At 60.5% G+C, this 27,183-nt stretch overlaps 1 protein-coding gene across 3 annotated transcripts in view; it reads left to right on the top strand.

The window, feature by feature from the left end:
• The window catches only part of KCNC4 (potassium voltage-gated channel subfamily C member 4), a 44,382-nt gene extending 19,557 nt beyond the window's left edge, over nucleotides 1-24,825 (top strand). For 2 of the 3 annotated variants that reach the window (XM_054176552.1, XM_054176551.1), the window contains one exon: nucleotides 7,488-7,662. In XM_054176552.1, coding sequence (XP_054032527.1) covers nucleotides 7,488-7,624 — 137 coding nt within the window. In that variant the 3' untranslated portion in view covers nucleotides 7,625-7,662. Of the gene's footprint in view, nucleotides 1-7,487; nucleotides 7,663-24,562 lie in introns of those variants that run through there. The other variant, XM_054176553.1, reaches the window with a different exon arrangement.
• Nucleotides 24,826-27,183: the final 2,358 nt, after the last annotated feature.

Raw genomic sequence — 27,183 nt, 5'->3', positions numbered from 1 at the left:
TGTTTAAAAGCCCTCTGGATGTGGTGTTGAGGGCTGTGGCTCAGCAGCAGTGGTGAGGTTGTGAGCTCTGGGTGAGTGTTGGACTGGATGAGCTCAAAGGTCTCTTCCCAAGCTCAAGAGTTCCCTGATTCTCTGGTCCAGGGATTGAAACCAGGCTGGGATTTGAAGAGGAGCCTCAGGCAATGGGGTTGAGGGGAGGGAAAGGGATTTGCCTTCTCTGGAGAGCTTCCAACCCCCCTCTGGGCGTTGTGCCCCAGGGCAAGCTGCTGTGGGAGCCCTGCTGGAGCAGGGGGGGTTGGACTGGATGAGCTCCAGAGCTCCCTTCCAACCCTCACCGTGCTGGGGCTCTGTGACAGCCTCCTGGCAGCTCAGCTCAGCTCTTCCAGCACCATTCTGGGCTTGCTTGGCAGACCCCAGGGCAGCCTGCAGCTGATTTTCACTCTGCTGGTAGCTCAGGACCACGACCTGAGTGTGGGACACTGGCAGGAGCAGGCAGCAGGGCTGCTGGGCTGGGGAGGGGGAGCAAGGAGAAGCTCCATGGGGGCAGGGAGAGGAGTGATCAACAAGCACAGGCGTTCCTGGGTGCTGCCACCTGCTCCTGCTACCCTGTCCCCATCTGCTGCTGGCTCACAGCATGTCTGAGCTCACACATGGGCCTGGAGCCACCAGCCTTCGCCTGTCACCATCCACAGGTCCCCAGCAACACCTCCCCAGGGCTTACACACTGCCCCAGCACAGAGTCACAGGGGGCATTGGGCTGGAAGGGACCCTCAGAGGTCACCTGGTTGGAAGGGAGCCTCAAAGGTCATCTGGGTGGAAGAGAGCCTCAAAGCTCACCTGGTTGGAAGGGACCTTCAAAGGTTATCTTGTTGGAAGGGGCCCTCAAAGGTCACCTTGCTGGAAGAGAGCCTCAAAGGTTATCTTGTTGGAAAGGACCTTCAAAGATCTCTTGTTGGAAGGGACCCTTAAAGGTCATCTTGGTGGAAGGGACTCTGAAAGGTCATCTTGGTGGAAGAGAGCCTCAGAGGTCACCTTGTTGGAAGGGACCTTCAAAGATCTCTTGTTGGAAGGGACCCTTAAAGGTCATCTTGGTGGAAGGGACCCTTAAAGGTTATCTTGGTGAAAGGGAGCCTCAGAGGTCATCTTGTTGGAAGAGAGCCTCAAAGGTTATCTTGTTGGAAAGGACCTTCAAAGGCCATCTTGGTGGAAGAGAACCTCAAAGGTCATCTTGTTGGAAGGGACCTTCAAAGATCTCTTGTTGGAAAGGACCTTTAAAGGTTATCTGGTTGGAAGGGAGCCTCAAAGGTCATCTTGTTGGAAGGGACCTTCAAAGATCTCTTGTTGGAAGGGAGCCTTAAAGGTTATCTGGTTGGAAGGGAGCCTCAAGGATCATCTTGTTGGAAGGGACCTTCAAAGGCCATCTTGTTAGAAGGGAGCCTTAAAGGTCATCTTGGTGGAAGGGAGCCTCAGAGGTCACCTGGTTGGAAGGGACCTTCAAATATCTCTTGTTGGAAGGGATCCTTAAAGGTTATCTTGGTGGAAGGGAGCCTCAGAGGTCACCTGGTTGGAAGCTTCATGGGAAAACCATCATGGCTTTGAGGGATAGGGTCCTGAGGTCCTTCCCTGGACTGTGGCTTAGGGTTTAGAACACAAGTCTGGGGAGGAGCAGCTGAGGGACCTGGGGTTGTTGAGCCTGGAGAAGAGGAGGCTGAGGAGAGACCTCCTGGCTGTCTACAGCTCCCTGAAAGGAAGCTGAAGCCAGGTTGGGCTTGGTATTTTCTCCCAAGGAGCAAGTGACAGGACAAAAGGTTGCACCAGGGGAGGTTCAGGTTGGCCATGAGGATCAGTTTGCTCCCTTCAGGGTGTCCAGGCCTGGCCCAGGCTGCCCAAGGGCAGTGGTGGAGTCCCCAGCCCTGGAGGGGTTTGAAAGCCCTGGAGCTGTGGTGCTGAGGGCCATGGGTTGGTGGTGCCCTGGGCAGTGCTGGGTTAAGGCTGGGACTTGATGAAGCTAAAGACCTTTTCCAGTCTAAATGATTCCATGATCCCACAGACAAGCTGAGGGAGGAAATGAAGTGTTTGGCTTGGGTCAGGGATTGCCCTTGGAGTCTCCCTGTGGAGGAGCCCTGGGGCAGCCAAGCATCTTTAGGAAGTGCTGCCCCAAACTGGGATGCTTGAGACTTGAGGATGGAATCCCAGGATGGCTGAGGTTGGAAGGGACCTCAGGGATCATCTGCTCCAACCTCCCCTCCATGGGCAGCAGGGCAAGAGAGGGGATTCTGCCCCTTGACTCTGCTCTGCTGAGACCTCCCCTCCAATCCTGCCTCCAGCTCTGGTGTCCCCAGCAGAAGGAGGACACAGAGCTGCTGGAGTGAGGCCAGAGGAGGCCACAAAGATGATCCAAGGGCTGGAGCAGCTCTGCTGTGAGGCCAGGCTGAGGGAGCTGGGGGTGTGCAGCCTAATCCCACCTGGCAGCCTGATTCCTCTGCCCATCTCCATCCTTTACTGTTCAGTGACCTGAGCAGGAGGGCAAAGAGGCCTCGTGAAGTGCTGAACCACTTCAGCAGGTCCCTGCATCACCAAGGCAGCATCCAGCAAGCCCTGACCCCATCCCACCTCACTGCCAGCTTGTTTTGGTGGTGGATTTCTTGCTCAAGCTTTCAGGGCCAGGCTGCATCTCAACTGGTGGCTCAGGGAGGGGTAGGGGAAGTGCAGGAGCTCTCCACAGCAGCTCAGCAATCCCAGGGCAAGAGCAAAGCTTAGCTCAGAGGCGAGCCTGCTGTGGGTTCTGGGGGTTATCTGGGGGGAGCAGAGGAGCTTTGCATCAGCTGCTGGAGGAGGGAAACGTCTCCAGTTGAGGCTGGGGCTCCTCCCCACTCAGGGCTGCTCTTGCTTTTGCTGTGTGGCCTCCTGCCAAGGAGTAAATAAGGAAATTGCTCTTCTCCTCGGGGGCCTGAGTCTGTGCCTGCTGCCACTGCAGGAGCTGGAGAAGCTTTGCTGAAGTCAGCAACAGGTTTGGGCAGAGCACCCTCTGTCCCCTGGACCTGCCTGGGAGCTGGAGGAGCTGTGCCTCCTTGGGGAGCAGGTGGCAACTCCATTGCCTCCCTGCAAGCTGCTGTGGTGGGGCAAGGATTAGGAAAAGATGGGGGGGGGGGGGTGGTGGTTAAGGATAAAAACCAGATTGAAAGAGGTCTGGAGCCTCTTGCAGAGGATGAGGCCACCCCTCCAATCCTGGGCTCGGTTTTGGGGCCCTCACTCCAAGAAGGATGTTAGAGCAGGGCCAGAGAAGGGCAATGAAGGTTGGGAAGGGTCTGGAGAACAGGGCTGGGGAGGAGCAGCTGAGGGGTCGGTCAGCCTGGAGAAGAGGAGGCTGAGAGGAGACCTCATTGCTCTGTTCAGCTCCCTGAAAGGAGGCTGGAGCCAGGTGGGGGTTGGCCTCTTCTCCCTAGGACGAGAGGAAATGGCCTTAAGTTGCCCCAGGTGAAGTTCAGCTTGGCCATGAGGAACAATTTCCTCCCCTTGAGGGCTGTCCAGGCCTGGCCCAGGCTGCCCAGGGGCAGCGGTGGAGCCTCCATCCCCGGAGGGGTTTGGATGCGGCGCTGAGTGCCACGCTCCGGCGGCGCCCTCGGCAGCGCTGGCTTAAGGCTTGGATTCAGCCACCTTAAAGCTCTCTTCCAACCCAACCAATTCCGTGCTCCCGTGCTGCTCGCGTCTCGGCATCCCCCAGGGAGGGGAAGGTGGTGGCGGCGGCGACGCTGCCATCGCTGCGCCGCCTCCCGATCCGAGCCCGGGGGCTCCCGGCCGGCCCGGCCGCCGCCCTCGGCGCTTTCAGACGGAGCCGAAGCCGCACCGTTAACTCCCCGCAGGGCTGCGGGGCTGGCTGCCCAGCTCGGCTCTGCTGTAGGACCCATCCATCACTTTGTTTTTCTGCTGTCAGGGAGCTTCCTCCCGCCGCCCCTCGCTGCGCACGCAGCCGCTCCGCCGCCTCCGCAGCTCTCCGCTGCCCTCCGGGAGCTCTCCGCTGCCCGCCGGAGCTGGCTGCCGCCTCCGCTGCCCTCCGGGAGCCCTCCGCTGCCCTCCGGGAGCTCTCCGCTGCCCTCCGGGAGCTCTCCGCTGCCCGCCGGAGCTGGTCGCCGCCGCCGGCGGAGCTCTTCCCTGCCCCCGGAGCTGTTCGCCGCCCGCGGGCAAGGCAGAGCCCGACCGTGGGAGTCGCTCCCATCGGGACGATGCCAGCGGCCGCGGTGGGGCTGGATGAATAGAATAGAATAGAATAAAATAGAATAGAATAGAATAGAATAGGGTAGAATAGAATAGAATAGAGTAGAGTAGAATAGGGTAGAGTAGAATAGAATAGGGTAGAGTAGAATAGAATAGAGTAGAATAGAATAGAGAAGAATAGAATAGAATAGAATAGAATAGAATAGAATAGAATAGAATAGAATAGAATAGAATAGAGTAGAATAGAATAGAATAGACCAGGTTGGAAGAGACCTTCAAGATCATCAAGTCCAACCCATCAACCAATCCAACACCACCTAAACAACTAACCCATGGCACCCAGCACCCCATCAAGTCTCCTCCTGAACACCTCCAGGGATGGGGACTCCACCACCTCCCCAGGCAGCCCATTCCAATGGGCAATCACTCTCTCTGTATAGAGCTTCTTCCTCACCTCCAGCCTAAGCCTCCCCTGGCACAGCTTGAGACTGTGTCCTCTTGTTCTAGTGCTGCTTGCTTGGGAGAAGAGCCCAACCCCCACCTGGCTCCAGCCTCCCTTCAGGGAGTTGTAGAGAGTAATAAAGTCTCCCCTGAGCCTCCTCCTCTCCAGGCTAAGCAACCCCAGCTCCAGCAAGTCAACCTCCTTCCTAAGCTGAGGGGCCCAGAACTGGACACAGTACTTGAGGTGTGGCCTCAGCAGTGCTGAGCACAGGGCAGAATGACCTCCCTGCTCCTGCTGGCCACACTGTTCCTGATGCAGGCCAGGATGCCCTTGGCCCTCCTGGCTGCCTGGGCACACTGCAGGCTCATGTTCAGCCTACCATCAACCACTACCCACAGGTCCCTCTCTGCCTGGCTGCTCTCAGCCACTCTGCCCCCAGCCTGCGGCACTGCCTGGAGCTGCTGTGGCCAAAGTGCAGCCCCTGGCACTTGGCTGTGTTCAATCTCCTGCCCTTGGCCTCTGCCCCTCTGCCCAGCCTGTCCAGGTCCCTCTGCAGAGCCTCTCTGCCCTCCAGCAGATCACCTCTGGTGTCATCTGCAAATTCACTGCTGATGGACCCAATGCCCTCAGCCAGATCATCAATGAAGATGTTAAAGAGGCTGGGGCCCAGCACTGCTCCCTGGGGCACCCCACTGGTGCCTGGCTGCCAGCTGGCTGTGGCACCATTCACCACCACCCTCTGGGCTCAGCCTCCAGCCAGTTCCTGACCCAGCTCAGAGCGCTGCTGTCCAAGCCAGGGGCTGACAGCTTAGACAGCAGTTTGCTGTGGGGGACAGTGTCAAAGGCCTTGCTGAGGTCCAGGTAGACCTCATCCACAGCCTGCCCCACATCCCCCACGCAGGTTGTTCAGCCTGGAGAAGAGCTCTGGGGGAGACCTCCATAGGTGCAGCTCAATATGTGAGGGGGTCCTGCAGGAAGGTTGGGTGAGGGGCATGGGGTGGGGGTGCTCCTAAGGGTTTGTGGGGACAGGATGCAGGGGGACAGCAGCTCAACATCCCAACGTCCACAGCTGCAGCTCGGTGTCTGAAGGGGCCCCACAGGCAAGCTGGGCAGGGGCTGAGGGGATAGGACAAGGGGCAGGGGTTTGAGAGTGGAGCAGGAGAGATTGAGGTTGGACAGCAGGAGAGGCTGAGGTTGGACAGCAGGAGGGAGTTCTGCACAGGGAGCCACTGGCACAGGCTGCCCAGGGAGGTGGTTGAGGCCCCATCCCTGCAGACATTCAAGGTCAGGCTTGATACAGCCCTGGGCAGCCTGCTCCGGTTGGAGGAGTCCCTGCTGGCTGCAGGGGGGGTTGGACAAGATGACCTTGGAGGGTCCCTTCCAACCTGCTGCAGTCTGTGATTCCACCTGACCATGACCAAGAGCATCCTTCATTTCCCTTGCAAGGTTCAGGCAGCAGGAGAGCAGCTCCCAGGGCTCTCCTTGGAGCAGGGCTGCTCTTTGCACCTCACATTCTCATGTGCAGGGCTGCTCCTGTCCCCTGCCTGGAGGTGTTTAAGGCCAGGCTGGATGAGGCCTTGAGCAACCTGGGCTAGTTGAGAGGCCTCTTTGACCATGGCTGAACAGGAGCCAGCAGTGTGCCCAGGGGGCCAAGAAGGCCAAGGGCAGCCTGGCCTGCAGCAGGCAGAGTGTGGCCAGCAGCAGGGAGCTCATCCTGCCCTGTGCTCAGCACTGCTGAGGCCACAGCTGGAGTCCTGTGGCCAGCTCTGGGCTCCTCAGGGCAGGAAAGAGGTTGAGCTGCTGGAAGGTGTCCAGAGAAGGGCAACAAAGCTGGGGAGGGGTCTGGGGCACAGCCCTGGGAGGAGAGGCTGAGGGAGCTGGGGTTGCTTAGCCTGCAGGAGAGGAGGCTCAGGGGAGACCTTCTTGCTCTCTGCAACTCCCTGCAGGGAGGCTGGAGCCAGGTGGGGGTTGGGCTCTTCTGCCAGGCACCCAGCAGCAGAACAAGAGGACACAGTCTCAAGCTGTGCCAGGGGAAGTTTAGGCTGGAGGTGAGGAGAAAGTTCTTCCCAGCCAGAGAGATTGGCCCTGGGGATGTGCTGGAGGGAGGTGGTGGAGTCCCCATCCCTGGAGGTGTTCAGGAGGGGCTTGGCTGTGGCACTGGGAGCCATGGTGTGGCTGTCAGGAGGTGCTGGGGGACAGCTTGGACTTGCTGAGCCCTGAGGTCTTTTCCTACCTGCTTGATTCTCTGATTCTCTCTCTGAGGTCCCTTCCACCCTAAGGCACTCTCTGCCTCTCTGCTACCTGCTCCTCTGCAGGCAGGAAGGTGTCAGCAGCAGCTTGCTGCTCCAGCTGGCTTCAGAAGCGGAGCTGTGGGAATAGCTCCTTCCCGATCCCATCTTTGTTTGAGTTCTGCTGCTTCCCCTCCCTCCTCCTTCCTCCCTTTGCTTCAGCCCACGAACTTCCCAGACTCATTCCTCATCCAGAGCAATTTGGGAAGCAAAACCCGATGTCCCCCCCCTCCCCCTCTCCCTCCCCCTCCAGACCAATTTGCTCTCCCAGTATTGACTCTGGAGTCCTGGATTCAGCCAGCACTGCTCAGCTGGATGAGGGGGAAAGGAGGGGAAGCTCTGGAGGATCAGCAGGAGTTTGGGTGCCCTCCAAAAGCCTTTCTCGAATCCCTTTTTGAGGGGGGTGGATTTGGGGGAGGGGGGGAGAGTTTGGGGAGGGGGGAGGGGGGCTGGGTGGTGCTCACCTTTGGGGGCTCTTAGTTCCTCCAAGCAAGAGGGGAGGAGGCTGCTGGGCTCTAACCTGTCCCTTTTCTCCCCCCAAGGCTATGGAAAATCCCGAAGCCTGAGCAGCATAGATGGTGTGGCAGGACCCCCGCTGGGCCTGGCCCCCCTCCCCTCCCGCTGCAGCTCCCCCTGCCCTCTGCAGCAGCCCTGCTCTCCCGTCCCCTCCATCCTCTAGCCTGCCAGCCGGCTCAGCCACCCTGCTTCGGCTCCGTCCCGCCGCTCCGTCCCCTGCCCCCCACCGCCCCCACCAGGCTGCTGGCTCCCAGGGCAGACCCAGCTGGGACCTCCCCGGCCCCGGGGAGCAGGTTCTGACCTCACAGAGTGATAGGGCTGGGGGGGATGGAGCAGAACTAGGAGTGGGGAGATACAGATTGGCTGTGAGGAAGAAGCTCTTCCCCAGGAGGGTGGTGAGAGCCTGGCACAGGCTGCCCAGGGAGGTGGTGGCAGCCTCCTGCCTGGAGGTGTTTGCAGCCAGGCTGGAGGTGTCCTCACCTTGGCCCAGCTCCAGGCAGCCTCTTGCTGCTTTTTCTTGCCAGCCTCTCCCCTGGCTGATTCCAATCCCTCTAAGTGCAGCCCTGGCTGATCCCAGCCCTGAGGCAGTGCTGCTGGCACCAGCCCTCCCCGTGGGGCTTTCTGCCCATGGCCCCTCCATGCTCCATGGCCCCAGGGCTGTCTGGGTGCCTCCCACCCACCTTGGCCTTGCCTTGGCTTCAGCAACGAAGGGGAAGAGTCCAAAATGCTCTTGGAGATGGGGAAGTGGGGGATGTGGAGATGGGAGAGGGGGAGGTGGAGATGGGGGAGAGGGGGATGTGGAGATGGGGGAGAGGGGGATGTAGAGATGGGGGAGAGGGGGATGTAGAGATGGGACAGGGGGATGTGGAGATGGGAGAGGGGGATGTGGAGATGGGGGAGGGGGATGTGGAGATGGGACAGGGGGATGTTGATTGGGGATTTAGATTAGGAAGAAGTTGTTGCCCATGAGGGTGGTGAGAGCCTGGCACAGGCTGCCCAGGGAGGTGGTGGAAGCCTCCTGCCTGGAGGTGTTTGCAGCCAGGCTGGAGGTGGCTGTGAGCAACCTGCTGTGGTGTGAGGTGTCCCTGCCCATGGCAGGGGCTTGGAGCTGCCTGAGCCTTGAGCTCCCTTCCAGCCCTGCCAATCCTCTGGTTCTCTGATCTCCTCCAGCCCAAGGCTGCCTCCATGCTCCCTGCTCCTTGCCTGCTTTTGCAGGACCCATAAGGTCTCCACTGAAGCTGTCTCATGGCCACCTGTTTGGGGCAATCCCTGGAGCTAGGTGGGGTTGATTCTCTCCCCCTCCATCCCCCTCCCCAACCCTTTGACCTCAAAGCCTTCTCCCATCCTAACCCAGCTGGGCCAGCATCCAGCAGACTGTGGTTGCCACCTGGGGGTCGAGGCCCTCCCTGCTTCCCCTGGGGCTGCTTGCAGTGGGGCTGAAGGGTGGTGGAGCTGCAAGGAGGAGGCTGTTGACTCCTGCAGCCCTGTAGCATCCTGCTGGAAGTGGCTGAGTTCCTGGGATTTGAGGGCTTCTCTCTTTCTCTTCTCCTGTTGGAAGAACAGCCTCAAGCTTCTGGAGGCATCAGATGAATAAACCTCTGTTCCCTGCCCAGCAGTGGCTTCCCCTCTTGTTCTGTGCCTCTTTCTGTCCAACTCCTGCTGATTCCCTGCACCCTGCTGCTTCTCTGTGTCTTTGGGTTCTACACATTGGCCACAGCAACCCCAGGCAGTGCTGCAGGCTGGGGGCAGAGTGGCTGAGGGCAGCCAGGCAGAGAGGGACCTGGGGGGAGTGGGGGAGAGCAGCTGAACAGGAGCCTGCAGTGTGCCCAGGGGGCCAAGAAGGCCAAGGGCAGCCTGGCCTGCAGCAGGCAGAGTGTGGCCAGCAGCAGCAGGGAGCTCATCCTGCCCTGTGCTCAGCACTGCTGAGGCCACAGCTGGAGTCCTGTGGCCAGCTCTGGGCTCCTCAGGTCAGGAAAGAGGTTGAGCTGCTGGAAGGTGTCCAGAGAAGGGCAACAAAGCTGGGGAGGGGTCTGGGGCACAGCCCTGGGAGGAGAGGCTGAGGGAGCTGGGGTTGCTTAGCCTGCAGGAGAGGAGGCTCAGGGGAGACCTTCTTGCTCTCTGCAGCTCCCTGAAGGGAGGTTGGAGCCAGGTGGGGGTTGGGCTCTTCTGCCAGGCACCCAGCAGCAGAACAAGAAGACACAGTCTCAAGCTGTGCCAGGGGAGGAGGAAGTTCTTCCCAGAGAGAGTTGTTGGCCCTTGGGATGTGCTGCCCAGGGAGGTGGTGGAGTTCCCATCCCTGGAGGTGTTCAGGAGGGGCTTGGCTGTGGCACTGGGAGCCAGGGTTTGGTTGTCAGGAGGTGCTGGGGGACAGCTTGGACTTGCTGAGCTCTGAGGTCTTTTCCAGCCTGGTTGATTCTCTGATTCTCTGGAGGCTCTGAGGCTCCCACAGATGGATGAAGGGCTCCCCCCCAGACTCATTCCCCCCACCCCCTGGACCCAAGGGATGAGGCTGTTGGGTTCCACTCCTTGCAGAGCTGCTGGGTGAGGGAGGAGGAATTCACAGACCCACAGGAATGGGTTGGGTTGGGTTGGGTTGGAAGGGACCTGTAAAGGCCATCCAGGTCTCCTGGGCTTGGTGTGATTTGTCACAGCACAGAGGAGCTCAGCTCCCCTCTGGGGCTGCTCTGCTCCAGGCTCTCAGCCCCAGGGGCTCTCAGCCTTCCTTCCCCACCCAGATGTTGCAGTCCCCTTGAGCAGCTGCACCCTGCAGGATGGATTTTAGCAGCTCCTGCAGCTGGGATCCTCTTTCTCCTTCCCAGGGCTCCTCAGCTTCCCTGGGTGGGGAGAAGGATTTAGCCTCCTGCAGCGACACTGCCACCGTGCAGGAGGTGCTGCACAAGGCCAGGCTGCTGGGGGACAGACTTCTGAGCAGGGCCTGGGCTGGCAGGAGAAGGGCTGATGGTTCTGGGACTGGAGGAGGCAGATCCAGAGTGGAGATGCTTCAGGATCTTGTCTGCCTTGGGGGTTTTTTTCCCCCCCCTCCTCACCGAGCTGAAGGAGCTGCCAGGAGGAGTCAGTCACCACATCTCCAAACCAACCCCCTCAGAGTCCTACACAGGGCTGGGAAGAAGCTTTTGCCTTTTCTTTTGCTTCCTTTCTTTGCTTCCTCTCTTCCCTTGCCCCCAGCCAGAGCCAAAGGGGAGTGGAAAAGGGGGGTGGGGGTGGGGGAAACCCTCGGTGCTGGGAGCTGGATCTCGGTGCAGGGTTGACAGCAGAGACCTGGTGCTGGGCCTGGGATTTGTTTGGCTTTGTGGGGGGAGGGGGAGGAATGAGGCTGAGCTGCAGGGTGCCCAGGGTGTCCTGGGGGTGGTTTGTGAGCCCTGTGCCGCGGTGGTGATTGGTTGGCAGTGATTGGAGTCTGCATTCCTGTGGCTTGCTGTGCTCCAAGTGTGTTCCCACACCAAAGAGCTGAGGCAGCCTGGGGGGCTTCATGGCTCCCCCCTCCCCCAGAACCCTCCCAGGGGCTGGGCAGTGGGGTGGGGGTGGTGGCATTGAGTCCTGGTGAGTCCTCCCCGTTGGAGCAGGCTCCTCTCTGAGCAGGAGGAGCTGGAATGGCCCCAGCCTGCCTGAAGGGGAAGGTCACCCTCTGTGCTTTCAGTGGTCTGAGGCTCATGAATGATTTAGCCAAGGGCATCCTTTGCCTTTGGGGCTGAGCCAGGCATGAAACCCCAGCTCTGCTGCCCTGCCTCTTGCAGGAGAGGCAGAGCAGGAGGCTCAGCCCCCAGAGCTGAGCTATTGAGCAGCACTGATAAGGTCATAGAATCCTAGGACAGGGGGGAAGGGACCTTGAAGATCAGCCAGTCCCAATCCCTCCACCCTGGGCAGGGTTGCTTGAGATCTCCTCTCTGTCTTCTCCAGGTTAAAGAGCTCAAGTCCCTCAGACAGATGTTCTGCTGCCCTTGAGCAGATGTTCTGATCCCTGCTAGGAGGCTCCAGCATCAAAGTCTGAGTCTCTGACAGCAGAGGATTTACCCTGGAGCAGATGCAGCCACAGATGCAGAGAGATCCCATGCCATGCCATGCCATGCCATGCCATGCCATGCCATGCCATGCCATGCCATCCCATGCCATCCCATCCCATCCCATCCCATCCCATCCCATCCCATCCCATCCCATCCATCCCATCCCATCCCTCTCCTTTCCCCACACCAGGCTCCCAAAGCCTGACCACCAGAGCTGGGTTCTTGGTGTGGAAATCTCTTCATGGACTCCCCCCAAGCCCTTCAGCTCATCCAACCACCAGAGCTGGCTTCCTGGTGTGGAAGTCATTGGTGGACCCCCAAAACCTTCATCTCATCCAACCACCAGAGCTGGTTCCTAGTGTGGGGATCAATGCTGGACTCCCCCCAGGTCCTTCATCTCATCCAACCACCAGAGCTGGCTTCCCAATGGGGAAATCTCTTGGTGGGCTCCCCCTCAAAACCTTCAGCTCATCCAACCACCAGAGCTGGTTCCTGGTGTGAAGATCATTGGTGGACCTCCCAAGCTGGTTTCCTACTGTGGAAAACCCTTGGTGGACTCCCTCCAAGCCCTTCAGCTCATCTGATCACCAGAGCTGGTTCCTAGTGTGGGGATCAATGCTGGACTCCCCCCGAGCCCTTCAGCTCACCCAACCACCAGAGCTGGTTTCTTGGTGTGGAAAACCCTTGGTGGGCTCCCCCCCAAAACCTTCAGCTGATCCAACCACCAGAGCTGGCTTCTGAGTGTGGAAAACCCTTGAGGGACTCCCCCCAAGCCCTTCAGCTCATCCAGCCACCAGAGCTGGTTCCTGGTGTGGAGATCATTGGTGGACCCCCAAGAACTTTCATCTCATCCAACCACCAGAGCTGGTTCCTGGTGTGGAGATCATTGGTGGACCCCCAAGAACTTTCATCTCATCCAACCACCAGAGCTGGTTCCTGGTGTGGAGATCATTGGTGGACCCCCAAGAACTTTCATCTCATCCAACCACCAGAGCTGGTTCCTGGTGTGGAGACCACTGGTGGACTCCCCCCAGGTCCTTCATCTCATCCAACCACCAGAGCTGGTTCCTGGTGTGGAGATCATTGATGGACTCCCCCCAGGTCCTTCAGCTCATCCAACCACCAGAGCTGGTTCCTAGTGTGGGGATCAATGCTGGACTCCCCCCAAGCCCTTCAGCTCATCCAACCACCAGAGCTGGTTTCTAGTGTGGGGATCAATGCTGGGCTCCCCCCAAGCCCTTCAGCTCATCCAATCACCAGAGCTGGTTTCCTGGTGTGGAGACCATTGGTGGACCCCCCAAAAGCCTTCATCTCATCCAACCCCCAGAGCTGGCTTCCCAATGGGGAAATCTCTTTGTGGACCTCCAAAAACCTTCATCTCATCCAACCACCAGAGCTGGTTCCTGGTGTGGAGACCATTGGTGGACTCCCCCCAGGTCCTTCATCTCATGCAACCACCAGAGCTGGTTCCTGGTGTGGAGATCATTGGTGGACCCCCAAGAACTTTCATCTCATCCAACCACCAGAGATAGTTTCCTGGTGTGGAGATCTCTTGGTGGACTCCCAGAAAACCTTCCTCTCATCCAACCATCAGAGCTGGTTCCTGGTGTGAAGACTATTGGTGGACTCCCCCCAAGCCCTTCAGCTGATCCAACCACCAGAGCTGGTCTCCTGGTGTGGAGACCATTGGTGGACTCCCCCCAAGCCCTTCAGCTGATCCAACCACCAGAGCTGGTCTCCTGGTGTGGAGACCATTGGTGGACTCCCCCCAAGCCCTTCATCCCATCCAACCACCAGAGCTGGTCTCCTGGTGTGGAAACCTCTTGGTGGACTCCCCCCTGCCCCCCTCCCCAGCCCCCTTCCTCCCCTCTGGAGCAGGGAGGGCTGGCTGGGAGCTGCCAGGGAGCTGCTGCTGCTGCTGCTGCAGTTTTTAGCAGGGGAGTTATGCAACTGGGGAGGAGCAGGGATGACTAATGTGCCAAAAAGCTCCTCCAGAAGCTCCCAGCCCCAAAAGGGAGGCCAAGGGAATTCAGTGGGAGGCTCCCAACTGGTGTAAAGCCCAGCACAGCTTCCTCCTCTTCCTCCCTGCCTTCTCCTCAGCAAGGGGTTTTGGGGGGGCTGCAGCAGGAAGGGGGATGGGGAGGGGAACAAATCAGGTTGGGAGCTTGAGGTGGGGTCAGGGAGGCCCCAGGTCCCTTCATGGAGACTCCAAGTCCCTCTATGGAGCCCCCAGGTCCCTTCGTGGAGCCCCCAGGTCCCTTCATGGAGCCTCCAGGTCCCCTCATGGAGCCCCCAAGTCCATGCATGGAGCCCTCAGGTCCCTTCATGGAGCCCCCAGGTCCTTTCACACTGGTGTAAACCCAGCACAGCTTCCTCCTCTTCCTCCCTGCCTTCTCCTCAGCAAGGGATTTTGGGGGGCTGAAGGAGTTGGGGGGATGGGGAGGGGAACAAATCAGGTTGGGAGCTTGAGGTGGGGTCATGGACCCCCAGGTCCCTTCATGAGGCAGAGGTTCTGGTCCCCTTGAGCAGAGGTTCTGAGCCCTGAAGCCCAAAGGCTGAGTGGCTGACAGCAGAGGGTTAAGCCTGGAGCAGAGGCAGCCTCAGGTCCAGAGATCCCCTTTGGGTTCTGGGGAGGTTAATTGCCCTGGAGAAGGTTCTAAGGGGAGCTGGGTTGGCTCTGAGCTGCTGTCCTGATCCCTGGCAGCATGGTTGGAGCTGGAAGGGAATGCTGGAGGTCATCCACCCAAGTCAGCTGGGAAAGGCTGAGCTAAGCCAGTTAGGAGAGGTTGACCCAAGCCAGTTAGGAGAGGTTGACCCAAGCCAGCTAGGAGAGGTTGACCCAAGCCAGTTAGGAGAGGTTGAACCAAGCCAGCTAGGAGAGGCTGAGCCAAGACAGCTAGGAGAGGTTGACCCAAGCCAGTTAGGAGAGGTTGAACCAAGCCAGCTAGGAGAGGCTGAGCCAAGACAGCTAGGAGAGGTTGACCCAAGCCAGTTAGGAGAGGTTGACCCAAGCCAGCTAGGAGAGGCTGACCCAAGCCAGCTAGGAGAGGTTGACCCAAGCCAGCTAGGAGAGGCTGAGCCAAGCCAGCTAGGAGAGGCTGAGCTAAGCCAGCTAGGAGAGGTTGACCCAAGCCAGGTAGGAGAGGTTGACCCAAGCCAGCTAGGAGAGGCTGACCCAAGCCAGGTAGGAGAGGTTGACCCAAGCCAGCTAGGAGAGGCTGACCCAAGCCAGGTAGGAGAGGTTGACCCAAGCCAGCTAGGAGAGGTTGACCCAAGCCAGCTAGGAGAGGCTGAGCCAAGACAGCTAGGAGAGGTTGACCCAAGCCAGTTAGGAGAGGTTGAGCCAAGCCAGCTAGGAGAGGTCGACACAAGCCAGCTAGGAGAGGAGAGAGCATGGTTGGAGCTGGAAGGGAATGCTGGAGGTCATCTGGTCCTAAAGCAGGGTCAGGGAAGCATAGAATCAGAGTGGTTTGGGTGGGAAGGGAGCTTCAGAGCTCCTCCAGCCCAACCCTCTGCAGCCCCCAGGGACATCCCCAGCCCCAGCAGGCTGCTCCCAGCCCCACACAACCTGCCCTGCACTGGTGCCAGCCCTGGGGCAGCTCCCAGCTCTCTGGGCAGCCTGGCACAGGCTCTCCCCACCCTCAGGGTCAAACCTTTCTCCCTTCTCTCCACTCTGAATCTGCCTCTTTCAGTTCCAAACCATCCCCCCTTGGGCCTGCCCCAGCAGGAGCTGTGGTGGCTCTGAGCAGCAGATCCCTGAAGCTCTCTCTCTGCAGCTGAGGGTTTTTTCATCTCCCAGAGTGGCCAAATTTGGCTGCCTGGAGAAGAGGATAAGAATAGAGCAAGACTATCCCAACCTTCCCCCAGATCTCCTCCCAGCTGCCTCTCTGTGTGTTAGGGAGCTGGGGAGGGGAGCAGGTTCCAGCCCAGGGGGAAGGCAGCAGGAGGCAGCCAGGTTGCAGTGAATAAATCACTGGGAGGGGGTGGGGAGGGGGTGGGGGGCAGCTGCCTCAGCCCCCAGCTGGAAATGGAAGCAAAAACCCCAAAGCCAGCTGCTGGGGAGTGAGGGCTGCCAGGGGAGGGAGCTGACTGCTGCCATCCCAGCCTGGAGTGTGGAGTGTGCCATGGGATGGGGGCAGTGTCTTGGCTTGGGGGAATGGGATCTGAGAGGCTGCATCCATTGGGCTGCCCTCTTGCCTCAGTCCTTGCATCCATCTCTCCATCCTCCCTCCAGGCCAGGCAGGTTGTGGAGGTCCCCTCCAGGCCAGGTTGGATGAGGCTGCTGCTGAGCCTTGGGCCAGCACCGTGCTGCCAGCAGGCTGCTTCCCCCTGCCCTCCCCAGAGGCAAAGGCTGCTTTGGAGGCATTGGAACAAGCTGCCCAGGGAGGTGGTGGAGACTCCAGCCCCTGAGGGGGCAGCTGGGGAGGGCTTGGAGGTGTTGGGTGGGAGGTAGATTGAGACTGGAGATGAGGAAGAGATTCTTGAGTGAGGCTGAGGAGGCTCTGGCACAGGCTGCCCAGGGAGGCTGTGGCTGCTTCCTCCCTGGGGGTGCTCAGGGCCAGGCTGGATGAGGCCTTGAGCAGCCTGGGCTGGGGGGAGGTGTCCCTGCCCATGGCAGGGTGGTTGGAGCTGGATGAGCTTTAAGGTCCCTGTGACTGGGAGGTTGGGCAGCAGGGGAGAGGAGCTGAGTGTGAGCTTCAAAGTGTCTCTGCTGTGGTACTGCTGGGAAGGGAAGGGAAGGGAAGGGAAGGGAAGGGAAGGGAAGGGAAGGGAAGGGAAGGGAAGGGAAGGGAAGGGAAGGGAAGGGAAGGGAAGGGAAGGGAAGGGAAGGGAAGGGAAGGGAAGGGAAGGGAAGGGAAGGGAAGGGAAGGGAAGGGAAGGGAAGGGAAGGGAATTAACCAGGTTGGAAGAGACCTTGGAGATCATGCCCCAGCACCATCTGATCAACCCAACCATGGCACCAAAGGCCTCAGCCAGGCTCTTCCTAAACACCTCCAGGGATGGGGACTCCACCACCTCCCTGGGCAGCACATCCCCAGGGCCAATCTCTCTTGCTGGGAAGAACTTTCTCCTCACCGCCAGCCTAACCCTCCCCTGGCACAGCTTGAGACTGTGTCCTCTTGTTCTGCTGCTGGGTGCCTGGGAGAAGAGCCCAACCCCCACCTGGCTCCAACCTCCCTGCAGGGAGTTGCAGAGAGCAAGAAGGTCTCCCCTGAGCCTCCTCTCCTGCAGGCTAAGCAACCCCAGCTCCCTCAGCCTCTCCTCCCAGGGCTGTGCCCCAGACCCCTCCCCAGCTTTGTTGCCCTTCTCTGGACACCTTCCAGCAGCTCAACCTCTTTCCTGCCCTGAGGAGCCCAGAGCTGGCCACAGGACTCCAGCTGTGGCCTCAGCAGTGCTGAGCACAGGGCAGGATGAGCTCCCTGCTGCTGCTGCTCCCATCCCTGGGCTGCTGTGCAGAGCTGGCTGGGGGCACACCGCTGCCTCTGCTCCTTGGGAGATGCCCTGGAAGGGGCTGAGGGGAAGAGAAAAAAGGCTCTCAGGCAGCTGGGCAGGAGGTGAAGATGTCAGGAGAGTAATTGCTCTGCCCAGAAGCAGCCTCGCTGCTGGCTCTCCCCCAGCAGCACTGCCAGGAAGGAGGGGGGGGGGGGGGGGAGAGGGGGAGAGAGGGACCAAGCAAGCAAGGAAGCAAGCTGCTAAATCCTCAGTGCTTTATTTAATGGCAATAAAGCAGAAACAGCCCAAAAGCAGCCAGCTCCCCTCCCCCAGCCCCCAACAAAACCCTCTCTATAAATACAAACAAATAACATTACATAAACCCCCTAAAAGCAGCTCCCAGCCCCCTGCCCCTGCTGCCGAGGCACAGGCAGGGAGCAGAGGCAGATGCAAAATAAGAGGCAGCTGAGCTTATAAATAGCAACCTCCCAGCTCCCAGTCTGGTGCTTGGGTACCTCCAGCCCGGGCAAGCTCAGCCTTAGGTTCAGCCTCCACCCAGAAGAGGCAAAGGTAAAAGGAGGCTCAGGAAGCCCTGGGCAAACGGCAGGGGGCGAGGGGGAGGCGCTGGTGGCTTGCGGGGGCAGAGGCTGGGACAGGGGAGGGGGAGGAAGGGGGGGCGGGGAGGGGGGGAAAGGGAATCGGGAAGGTTGGGAAAGACCTCTGGGAGGTGCAGGATGGAAAAGACCTCTGAGAGCTGCAGGTGCAAGCTGGAAGCAGGATCAGGAAGGTTGGGAAAGACCTCTGGGAGCTGCAGGTTGGAACCAGAATCAGGAAGGTTGGGAAAGACCTCTGGGAGCTGCAAGCTGCAACCAGAATCAGGAAGGTTGGGATAGACCTCTGGGAGCTGCAGGTTGGAGAAGACCTCTGAGAGCTGCAGGATGGAAAAGACCTCTGGGAGCTGCAGGCTGGGAAAGACCTCTGAGAGCTCCCAGTGCAACCTGGAACCAGAATCAGGAACATCTCCAAGCCCTCCCCAGCTGCCACCTCCAGGGATGGAGTCTTCACCATCTCCCTGGGCAGCTTGTTCCAATGCCTCCAAAGAATCAGGAAGGTTGGAAAAGACCTCTGAGAGCTGCAGGTTGGAAAAGACCTCTGAGAGCTGCAGGTGCAAGCTGGAACCAGAATGAGGAAGGTTGGGAAAGACCTCTGGGAGCTGCAACCTGGAACCAGAATCAGGAAGGTTGGGATAGACCTCTGAGAGCTGCAGGTGCAAGCTGGAAGCAGGATCAGGAAAGTTGGGAAAGACCTCTGGGAGATGCAAGCTGGAACCAGAATCAGGAAGGTTTGGATAGACCTCTGAGAGCTGCAGGCTGGAGAAGACCTCTGAGAGCTCCAGGTTGGAGAAGACCTCTGAGAGCTTCAAGTGCAAGCTGGAAATAGAATCAGGAAGGTTGGGAAAGACCTCTGAGAGCTGCAGGATGGAAAAGACCTCTGAGAGCTCCCAGTGCAACCTGGAACCAGAATCAGGAACATCTCCAAGCCCTCCCCAGCTGCCACCTCCAGGGATGGAGTCTTCACCATCTCCCTGGGCAGCTTGTTCCAATGCCTCCAAAGAATCAAGAAGGTTGGAAAAGATCTCTGAGAGCTGCAGGTGCAAGCTGGAAGCAGGATCAGGAAGGTTGGGAAAGACCTCTGGGAGCTGCAGGTGCAAGCTGGAACCAGAATCAGGAAGGTTGGGAAAGACCTCTGGGAGCTGCAACCTGGAACCAGAATCAGGAAGGTTGGGATAGACCTCTGAGAGCTGCAGGTGCAAGCTGGAAACAGGATCAGGAAGGTAGGAGAAGACCTCTGAGAGCTGCAGGCTGGAGAAGACCTCTGAGAGCTGCAGGTGCAAGCTGGAAACAGGATCAGGAAAGTTGGGAAAGACCTCTGGGAGATGCAAGCTGGAACCAGAATCAGGAAGGTTGGGATAGACCTCTGAGAGCTCCAGGTTGGAGAAGACCTCTGAGAGCTTCAAGTGCAAGCTGGAAATAGAATCAGGAAGGTTGGGAAAGACCTCTGAGAGCTCCCAGTGCAACCTGGAACCAGAATCAGGAACATCTCCAAGCCCTCCCCAGCTGCCACCTCCAGGGCTGGAGTCTCCACCACCTCCCTGGGCAGCTTGTTCCAATGCCTCCAAAGAATCAGGAAGGCTGGAAAAGACCTTTGAGAGCTGCAGGTTGGAAAAGATCTCTGAGAGTTGCAGGTGCAAGCTGGAACCAGAATCAGGAAGGTTGGAAAGACCTCTGAGAGCTGCAAGCTGGAAGCAGCATCAGGAACATCTCCAAGCCCTCCCCAGCTGCCCCCTCAGGGGCTGGAGTCTCCACCACCTCCCTGGGCAGCTTGTTCCAATGCCTCCAAAGCAGCCTTTGCCTCTGGGGAGGGCAGGGGGAAGCAGCCTGCTGGCAGCACGGTGCTGGCCCAAGGCTCAGCAGCAGCTCAGTGCCTCGGGGGGAGGCTGCTCAAGGCAGGAGGTGGCTCTGCAGCTCTGCAGCTTCCCAGGGCAGCAGCTCTGCTCCTCACAGCTCAGGAGGTGCAGCTGGCTGCTGCCTTTGGCTCTGGCCTCCTCAGAGCCTCCCTGCCTTGCTGTGGTCCCTTGAGATGGGCAGGCAGTGCCCTTCACCCCAGAGCAGGAGGACTTGGGGGGTGCTGGGGGCGCAGAGCTGGCCAGGAGCTGGCACTGAGCGCTGCCAGCCCCAGCCTGGCCTGGGCTGAGCCCCAGCAGGGTGGGCAGCAGGGGCAGGGAGGGGATTCTGCCCCTCTGCTGTGCCCTGCTGAGCCCTCCCCTGCAGTGCTGGGGCAGCTCTGGAGCCCTCAGCACAGCCAGGGCCAGAGGAGGCCACAGCAGTGCTGGAAGGGCTCTGCTGGGAGCCCAGGCTGAGAGGGTTGGGGTTGTGCAGCCTGGAGAGGAGAAGGCTCCAGGGAGAGCTCCTGGTGGCCTTGCAGTGCCTCAAGGAGCCTGGGAGAAAGCTGGGGACAGAGTTTTGGGTCCTGTTGTGAAAGGCCAAGGGGGGTGGGGGGGGGTGAAAGAGGCAGATTGAGAGTGGAGAGAAGGAGAAATGTTGGCTGCTGAGGCTGGGGAGAGCCTGGCTCTGTGCTTGGCAGCACCACAGCAAAGCCTGGGGATCTGGGGGGGCTGCTGTAAGCCTCCTGCCTTGGCCAAGGGAGGGGTTGGGGGTGAGAGGGGGGGTCACAGGATCAGGATCTTGGGGAGGGGCTGCTGTAAGCCTCCTGCCTTGCCCTAGGAAGGGGTTGGGGATGCTTCAAGGGTCCTGGAAGAAAGCTGGGGACAGAAGTGGGAGCATGGGGGTTGACTACAGGACCAGCCCCATCCAACCCACACCACTCTGGAACTGATCAGGGTGGGTTTGCAGTGGGAAATTGCCCCCTGCCCCAAGCAGGGGAAGCTGATGTCCCAGTGCAAAACATCTCAGGTGTGAAGGTGAAGCCAGCAGTGTGCACAGGGGAGCAAGAAGGCCACCAGCACCTTGGCCTGGATGAGAAATGGTGTGGGCAGCAGGGGCAGGGAAGTGATCCTGCCCTTCACTGGGCACTGCAGAGGCCAAACCTCCAATCCAGGACCAATCCAGGTCCTTGGCTGCTGTTGTTCCTTCTCAGTGGTGCTAAGGTGCTTGGCTCTGCTGCTGCTTTGCTTTCCGTCTGCCGGGGCTGGGGAGCTGCTTGCCGGGGCTGGGGAGCTGCTTGCCGGGGCTGGGGAGCTGCTTGCCGGGGCTGGGGAGCTGCTTGCCGGGGCTGGGGAGCTGCTTGCCGAGGCTGGGGAGCTGCTTGCCGGGGCTGGGGAGCTGCTTGCCGGGGCTGGGGAGCTGCTTGCCGAGGCAGGTCCCTGGAGGATGTGGGCAGCAGGTCCAGGAGCTTGCACCCGGAGTGCCTTGGAACAGGGCAGCAGGAGATGGGAGCTGAAAGCTGAGCCGTGCCCCCGGCAGATCGATCGCCCCGAGGGGGAAGGTTTCGCACCCTGCCCACAGCCTTTAGCTGCTCACAGGGAGTGATTGAAGCAGCAGGCAGGAGCTCTGCCAGCCCCTGCTTCGTGCATGGGCAAGGCTGGACCTCAAACTGCTGCTGTGGGCTGCTGCTGGGTCTCCTGAACTGGTTCATGGTTGCAGGCAGGGAGGTGGAGAACTCTCCTGCAAGCCCTGGGGACTGTAAGCCCAAGGGACTTTAATCCCAAAGGACATTAAGACCAAGGGACTCTAATCCCAGGGGACTTTACTCCCAGGGGACCCTGATCCTGAGGGGTTTCTGGGCTGTGGGGCTCTGAAAAGCCTCCAGAGCAGGGCACTGCTCACCCAGGATCATAGAATCCTGGCTGAGGAGCTGCAATGTCCACAGGGTCAGCCCAGGGATGCTCTCCCCAGTCTGTCCCCTCACAGTCATAGGATGGGTTAGGTTGGAAGGGACCTTAAAGCTCATCCAGTTCCAACCCCCTGCCATGGGCAGGGACACCTCCCACCAGCCCAGGTTGCTCAGGGCCTCATCCAGCCTGGCCTTGAACACCTCCAGGCTTGGAGCCTCCACAGCCTCTCTGGATGGGGGATGAGATCTTTATCTTGGTGGAAAGAAGGCACTTTTGGAGCTGTGCTTTGGCTCCTGGAGGGAGAAGCCTGCAGCAGGGTGATTGAAGCAGCAGGCAGGAGCTCTGCCAGCCCCTGCTTCGTGCATGGGCAAGGCTGGACCCCAGGCTGCTGCTGTGGGCTGCTGCTGGGTCTCCTGAACTGGTTCATTGGTGCAGGCAGGGAGGTGGAGGACTCTCCTGCAAGCCCTGGGGACTGTAAGGCCAAGGGACTTTAATCCTAAAGGACATTAAGACCAAGGGACTCTAATTCCAGGGGACTTTAATCCCAGGGGACTTTAATCCCAGGGGACTTTAATCCTGAGGGGTTTCTGGGCTGTGGGGCTCTGAAAAGCCTCCAGAGCAGGGCACTGCTCACCCAGGATCATAGAATCCTGGCTGAGGAGCTGCAATGTCCACAGGGACAGCCCAGGGATGCTCTCCCCAGTCTGTCCCCTCATCCAGCCTGGCCTTGAACACCTCCAGGCTTGGAGCCTCCACAGCCTCTCTGGATGGGGGATGAGATCTTTATCTTGGTGGAAAGAAGGCACTTTTGGAGCTGTGCTTTGGCTCCTGGAGGGAGAAGCCTCCAGCAGGGTGATTGAAGCAGCAGGCAGGAGCTCTGCCAGCCCCTGCCTCGTGCATGGGCAAGGCTGGACCCCAGGCTGCTGCTGTGGGTGGGTGGAAGCCAGCTCAGGAGCTGCTCAGGTCAGGAGGCAGCCAGGTCAGGAGCTGCATCCAGAATCCCTGGATGGAAGAGGGCAGCTCTGTGCCTTGTGGGGTGGATCAGGCACTGCCTGACCTGGCAAATGGATGCTGGGGTGACTCAGAGCTCCAATCAATGGTAATTAATTCAATGATAAGGAGAGGGAAGAGAGGGAGAGGAGAGAGAGAGAGCGAAGCCAACAGCACTGCAGGCTATTAATGCAGCAGGCTTGGCTTTGGGACATCTGGCTTGGGAGGTTTGGGCCCAGAGCAGCTTCCTGGGAGGAGGGGGCTGCCCTCCTGGGTGGCCTGCTCTGGGGGGGGTCCTGCCCTGCCTGAGGGCTTGGTCTGGATCAGCTCCTGAGCTCCCTTCCAAGCCCTGGGGGATCCTTCACTGGGATCCTCCCAATTGCCTCAGCTCCAGGGCAAGGTTTCTCCTGCTGAACCTTTGCTCAGCTCTCCAGCCCTGGGTCTCCTCCCAGGCCTTTCAAAACCACTTTTTGCCCTGGTTTGCTGAAGGACTAGCAGCTGCATTCCCCCCCCCCCCCCAGCAGCTGCATTTTCCCCCCTCTAGCAGCTGCATTTCCCCCCCCTCTAGCAGCTGCATTTCCCCCCCTCTAGCAGCTGCATTTCCCCCCATCCTGGCAGCTGCATTTCCCCCCCCTCTAGCAGCTGCATTTCCCCCCCTCTAGCAGCTGCATTTCCCCCCCTCTAGCAGCTGCATTTCCCCCCCTCTGGCAGCTGCATTTCCCCCCCTCCTGGCAGCTGCATTTCCCCCCCTCTAGCAGCTGCATTTCCCCCCCTCCTGGCAGCTGCATTTCCCCCCCCTCCTGGCAGCTGCATTTCAGCCCCCTCCTGGCAGCTGCATTTCCCCCCTCTCCTGGCAGCTGCATTTCCCCCCCTCCTGGCAGCTGCATTTCTCCCCCTCCTGGCAGCTGCATTCCCCCCCCCCCAGCAGCTGCATTCCCCCCCCTCTAGCAGCTGCATTTCCCCCCCCCCAGCAGCTGCATTTCCCCCCCTCTAGCAGCTGCATTTCCCCACCCTCTAGCAGCTGCATTTCCCCCCCCCTCTAGCAGCTGCATTTCCCCCCCCTCTAGCAGCTGCATTTCAGCCCCCTCCTGGCAGCTGCATTCCCCCCCTCCTGGCAGCTGCATTTCCCCCCCCCTCCTAGCAGCTGCATTTCCCCCCCTCTAGCAGCTGCATTTCCCCCCCTCTAGCAGCTGCATTTCAGCCCCCTCCTGGCAGCTGCATTCCCCCCCTCCTAGCAGCTGCATTCCCCCCCTCCTGGCAGCTGCATTTCACCCCCCCTCCTGGCAGCTGCATTTCCCCCCCCCCCCTAGCAGCTGCATTTCCCCCCCCCCCCAGCAGCTGCATTTCCCCCCCTCTAGCAGCTGCATTTCCCCCCCCCCTCCTAGCAGCTGCATTTCCCCCCCTCTAGCAGCTGCATTTCCCCCCCTCTAGCAGCTGCATTTCAGCCCCCTCCTGGCAGCTGCATTCCCCCCCTCCTGGCAGCTGCATTTCACCCCCCCTCCTAGCAGCTGCATTTCCCCCCCCTCCTGGCAGCTGCATTTCAGCCCCCTCCTGGCAGCTGCATTTCAGCCCCCTCCTGGCAGCTGCATTCCCCCCCTCCTGGCAGCTGCATTCCCCCCCTCCTGGCAGCTGCATTTCCCCCCCTCCTGGCAGCTGCATTTCCCCCCCTCCTAGCAGCTGCATTTCCCCCCCCCCCTCTAGCAGCTGCATTCTCCCCCTCCTAGCAGCTGCATTTCCCCCCCTCCTGGCAGCTGCATTCCCCCCCTCCTAGCAGCTGCATTCCCCCCCCCTCTAGCAGCTGCATTCTCCCCCTCTAGCTTCATTCCCCCCCTCTGGAGCAGGCTGTTTCACTTCGTGGTTACTCAGTTAGCCTCCCCCTGCCAAGCTGGGGGGTCCCTGGGATCCCAGAGGCTGGAACAGACCTTTCAGCTCCTCCCCTCCTCCATTCTGTGGCTCTGCCAAGGCTGGGGCTGAACCCTGGCCCTCAGCAGCACAGCTCTGCAGCTTTGAAACCCCTCCAGGGATGGGCATTCCACCACCTCCCGGGGCGGGCTTAGGCCAGGCTTTGAGAACCCTTTCAGGGGAGAAATCTCTGCTGCTGTCCAGCCTAAGCCTCCCCTGGGGCAACTTGAGGCCGTTTCCTCCTCTCCTATCGCTTGTTCCTTGGGAGAGGAGACCAACCCCCACCGGGCTGCAACCTCCCCTCGGGGAGCTGCAGAGCTCAGTCTCCCTCCTCTTCCTCCACGGGCAGCTGATGGGAGCCTGTCTAAGGCTGTGGTTAATTAACCCCTTGTGTCTTCAGTTGCAGATACCTGCCAAGATGTCCTCTCTTCCAGCTACCCCCAGGGTGAGGTGGTCACCTTCTCCTGAGCCCTGGCTGGATGCAGACAGCGCCCCGGCGAGGGAGGCTGTCCCTGGGGGCTGCTGTCCCTGGGGGCTGCTGTCCCTGGGGGCTGCCTTCCCTGGGGGCTGCCTTCCCTGAAGGATGCTCACTCTGAGGGATGCCTTCTCCAAGGTGGAAGGCTGTGTGCCCTGAGGGATGCTCTGCCCACGGTGGAGGGATGCTGTCCCCGAGGCCAAGGGCTGCAGTCCCCAGGGCCAAGGGCTGCAGTCCCCAAGGCTGGCACCTGCCTTCCCACAGGGCTGCTCTCCCCAAAGCCCAGGGTTGCTCCCCCTGAGGTCAAAGGCTGCATTCCCCAGGGCAATTCCCAAAGCAGAGGGATTCTTGTTCCAAGGCTGGGACATGCATTCCCTCAAGGATGTTCTTCTCTCCAAAGCCCAGGGATGCTCTCCCTAAGCCTGGGCCATGCATTCCCACTGGGATAGTCTCTCCAAAGCCCAGGGATGCTCTCCCTAAGCCTGGGACATGCATTCCCACTGGGATAGTCTCTCCAAAGCCCAGGGATGCTCCTCCCAAGCCTGGGCCATGCTTTCCCACTGGGATAGTCTCTCCAAAGGCCAGGGATGCTCCTTCCAAGGCTGGGCCATGCTTTCCCCAAGGACTGCTCTCTTCAGAGCCCAGGGCTGCTTCCCCCCCGAGGCTGGGACATGCATTCCCTCGAGGCTGCCCTCCCCAGGCAGAGAGAAGCTTTCCCAGGGCTGGGCCATGCATGCCCCCCTGGGCTGCTCTCCCCAGGGAGCTTTGCTTGCCCCCCCCCCAGCAGCTCCAGCTGCCAGCTCCACCAGCAGGGGGAGGCCGGCAGCCAGATCTCCCCAGCCCCCACCCCGAGAGGTGCAGCAGGGTCGGGGGGGGAGGGAGGGGGCTCCTTCTCCCCTGCCTGCTGCCAGCCCTGCCATGTAGATGCTGCCCAGCACCCCCTGGGCTGTCCCCCTGCCCTCTGCCACGCTTTGGGGTGCACCTCCCTCCCTCCTCCCCCCCCCCCCCCAAGACATCACCCACGGCTCCAGCCCTGCTCTGATCCCCTCCAGCAGCAAACAGCCAGCGGGGAGCCTGCCCTGGGGGGCTCTGAAGGCTCCATCCGAGGTGCCACGGGCGGCTGAGTGCACCATCAGCTCCTGCCCCGGGGGGTGCTGACCCCGGGGGGCAGGCCCTGAGGGGCCTGGGGGGGAGGGCAAGGAGGGGGTGAGGTGGGGGTGCAGGGATGGGGGTGGGAAGCAAGAGGTGGAGGAGGTGGGAAGCTGGTTGGCCCGGAAGGGTCAGTGTCCTTCTACTGCTGTTCCATATCTCTGTGACCGAGGCAATACGACTCCCCTGTCCGTCCGTCCGTCCGTCCGTCCGTCCGCATGCCTCCACCTGCCCCCCCCCCCCCCCCCCGAGTTCTAATAAAGACCCCAATGAGCTGAGTCAGCTCCTGACCCCCCCTCCTGCCTCTGTGTCTCCTCACAGCACCACAGGCTGGCTTGGGAGGGACCCCAGCCCCCCCCTGCCAGGGTCACCCCCCCAGGCCCTGCAGGCAGCAGGGAGAGCTCCGGCCGGAGCAGGCTGCCCAGGGCCAGGCTGAGCCCGGAGGGCTTCAAGGATGGGGACTCAAGCAGCCTCCCCTGGGCAGCCTGTGCCAGTGGCTCCCTGCCCTCATGGTGCAGAGCTGGGGAGGGGAGGGAAGGGGAGGGGGAAGGGAAGGGGAAGGGGGAGGGGGAGGGGGAGGGGGAGGGGGAGGGGGAGGGGGGGGGGGAGGGGGGAGGGGAGGGGAGGGGGAGGGGGAGGAAGGGGGAGGGGGAGGGGAAGGGAAGGGGGAGGGGGAGGGAAAGGGGGAGGGGAAAGGAAAGGGAAGGGAGAGGGAAGGGAGAGAGGGAAGGGAGAGGGAAGGGAGGGGGAAGGGAGAGAGGGAAGGGAGAGGGAAGAGGGAGGGAAGGGAGAGGGGAGGGAAAGGGTAAGGGAGGGGAGGGAGAGGGAGGAAAGGGGAAGGGAGAGGGGAAGGGGGAGGGGAAGGGAGAGGGGAAGGGAGAGGGGCAGGGAGAGGGGAAGGGAGAGGGGAAGGGAGAGGGGAAGGGAGGGGGAAGGGAGAGGGGAAGGGAGAGGGGAAGGGAGAGGGGACGGGAGAGGGGACGGGAGAGGGGAAGGGAAGGGAAAGGGAAAGCGAAGGGAGAGGGCAAGGGAAGGGAGAGGGGAAGGGAGAGGGGAAGGGAAGGGAGAGGGGAAGGGAAGGGAGAGGGGAAGGGAAGGGAGAGGGGAAGGGAAGGGAGAGGGGAAGGGAAGGGAGAGGGGAAGGGAAGGGAGAGGGGAAGGGAAGGGAGAGGGGAAGGGAAGGGAGAGGGGAAGGGAAGGGAGAGGGGAAGGGAAGGGAGAGGGGAAGGGAAGGGAGAGGGGAAGGGAAGGGAGAGGGGAAGGGAAGGGAGAGGGGAAGGGAAGGGAGAGGGGAAGGGAAGGGAGAGGGGAAGGGAAGGGAGAGGGGAAGGGAAGGGAGAGGGGAAGGGAAGGGAGAGGGGAAGGGAAGGGAGAGGGGAAGGGAAGGGAGAGGGAAG

This window comes from Dryobates pubescens, chromosome 35 (genome assembly GCF_014839835.1).
Source record: "Dryobates pubescens isolate bDryPub1 chromosome 35, bDryPub1.pri, whole genome shotgun sequence".
Lineage (NCBI taxonomy): Eukaryota > Metazoa > Chordata > Aves > Piciformes > Picidae > Dryobates > Dryobates pubescens.
Note: the sequence above shows the minus strand (reverse complement) of the source record. Positions and strands in the feature narration are given on the sequence as shown.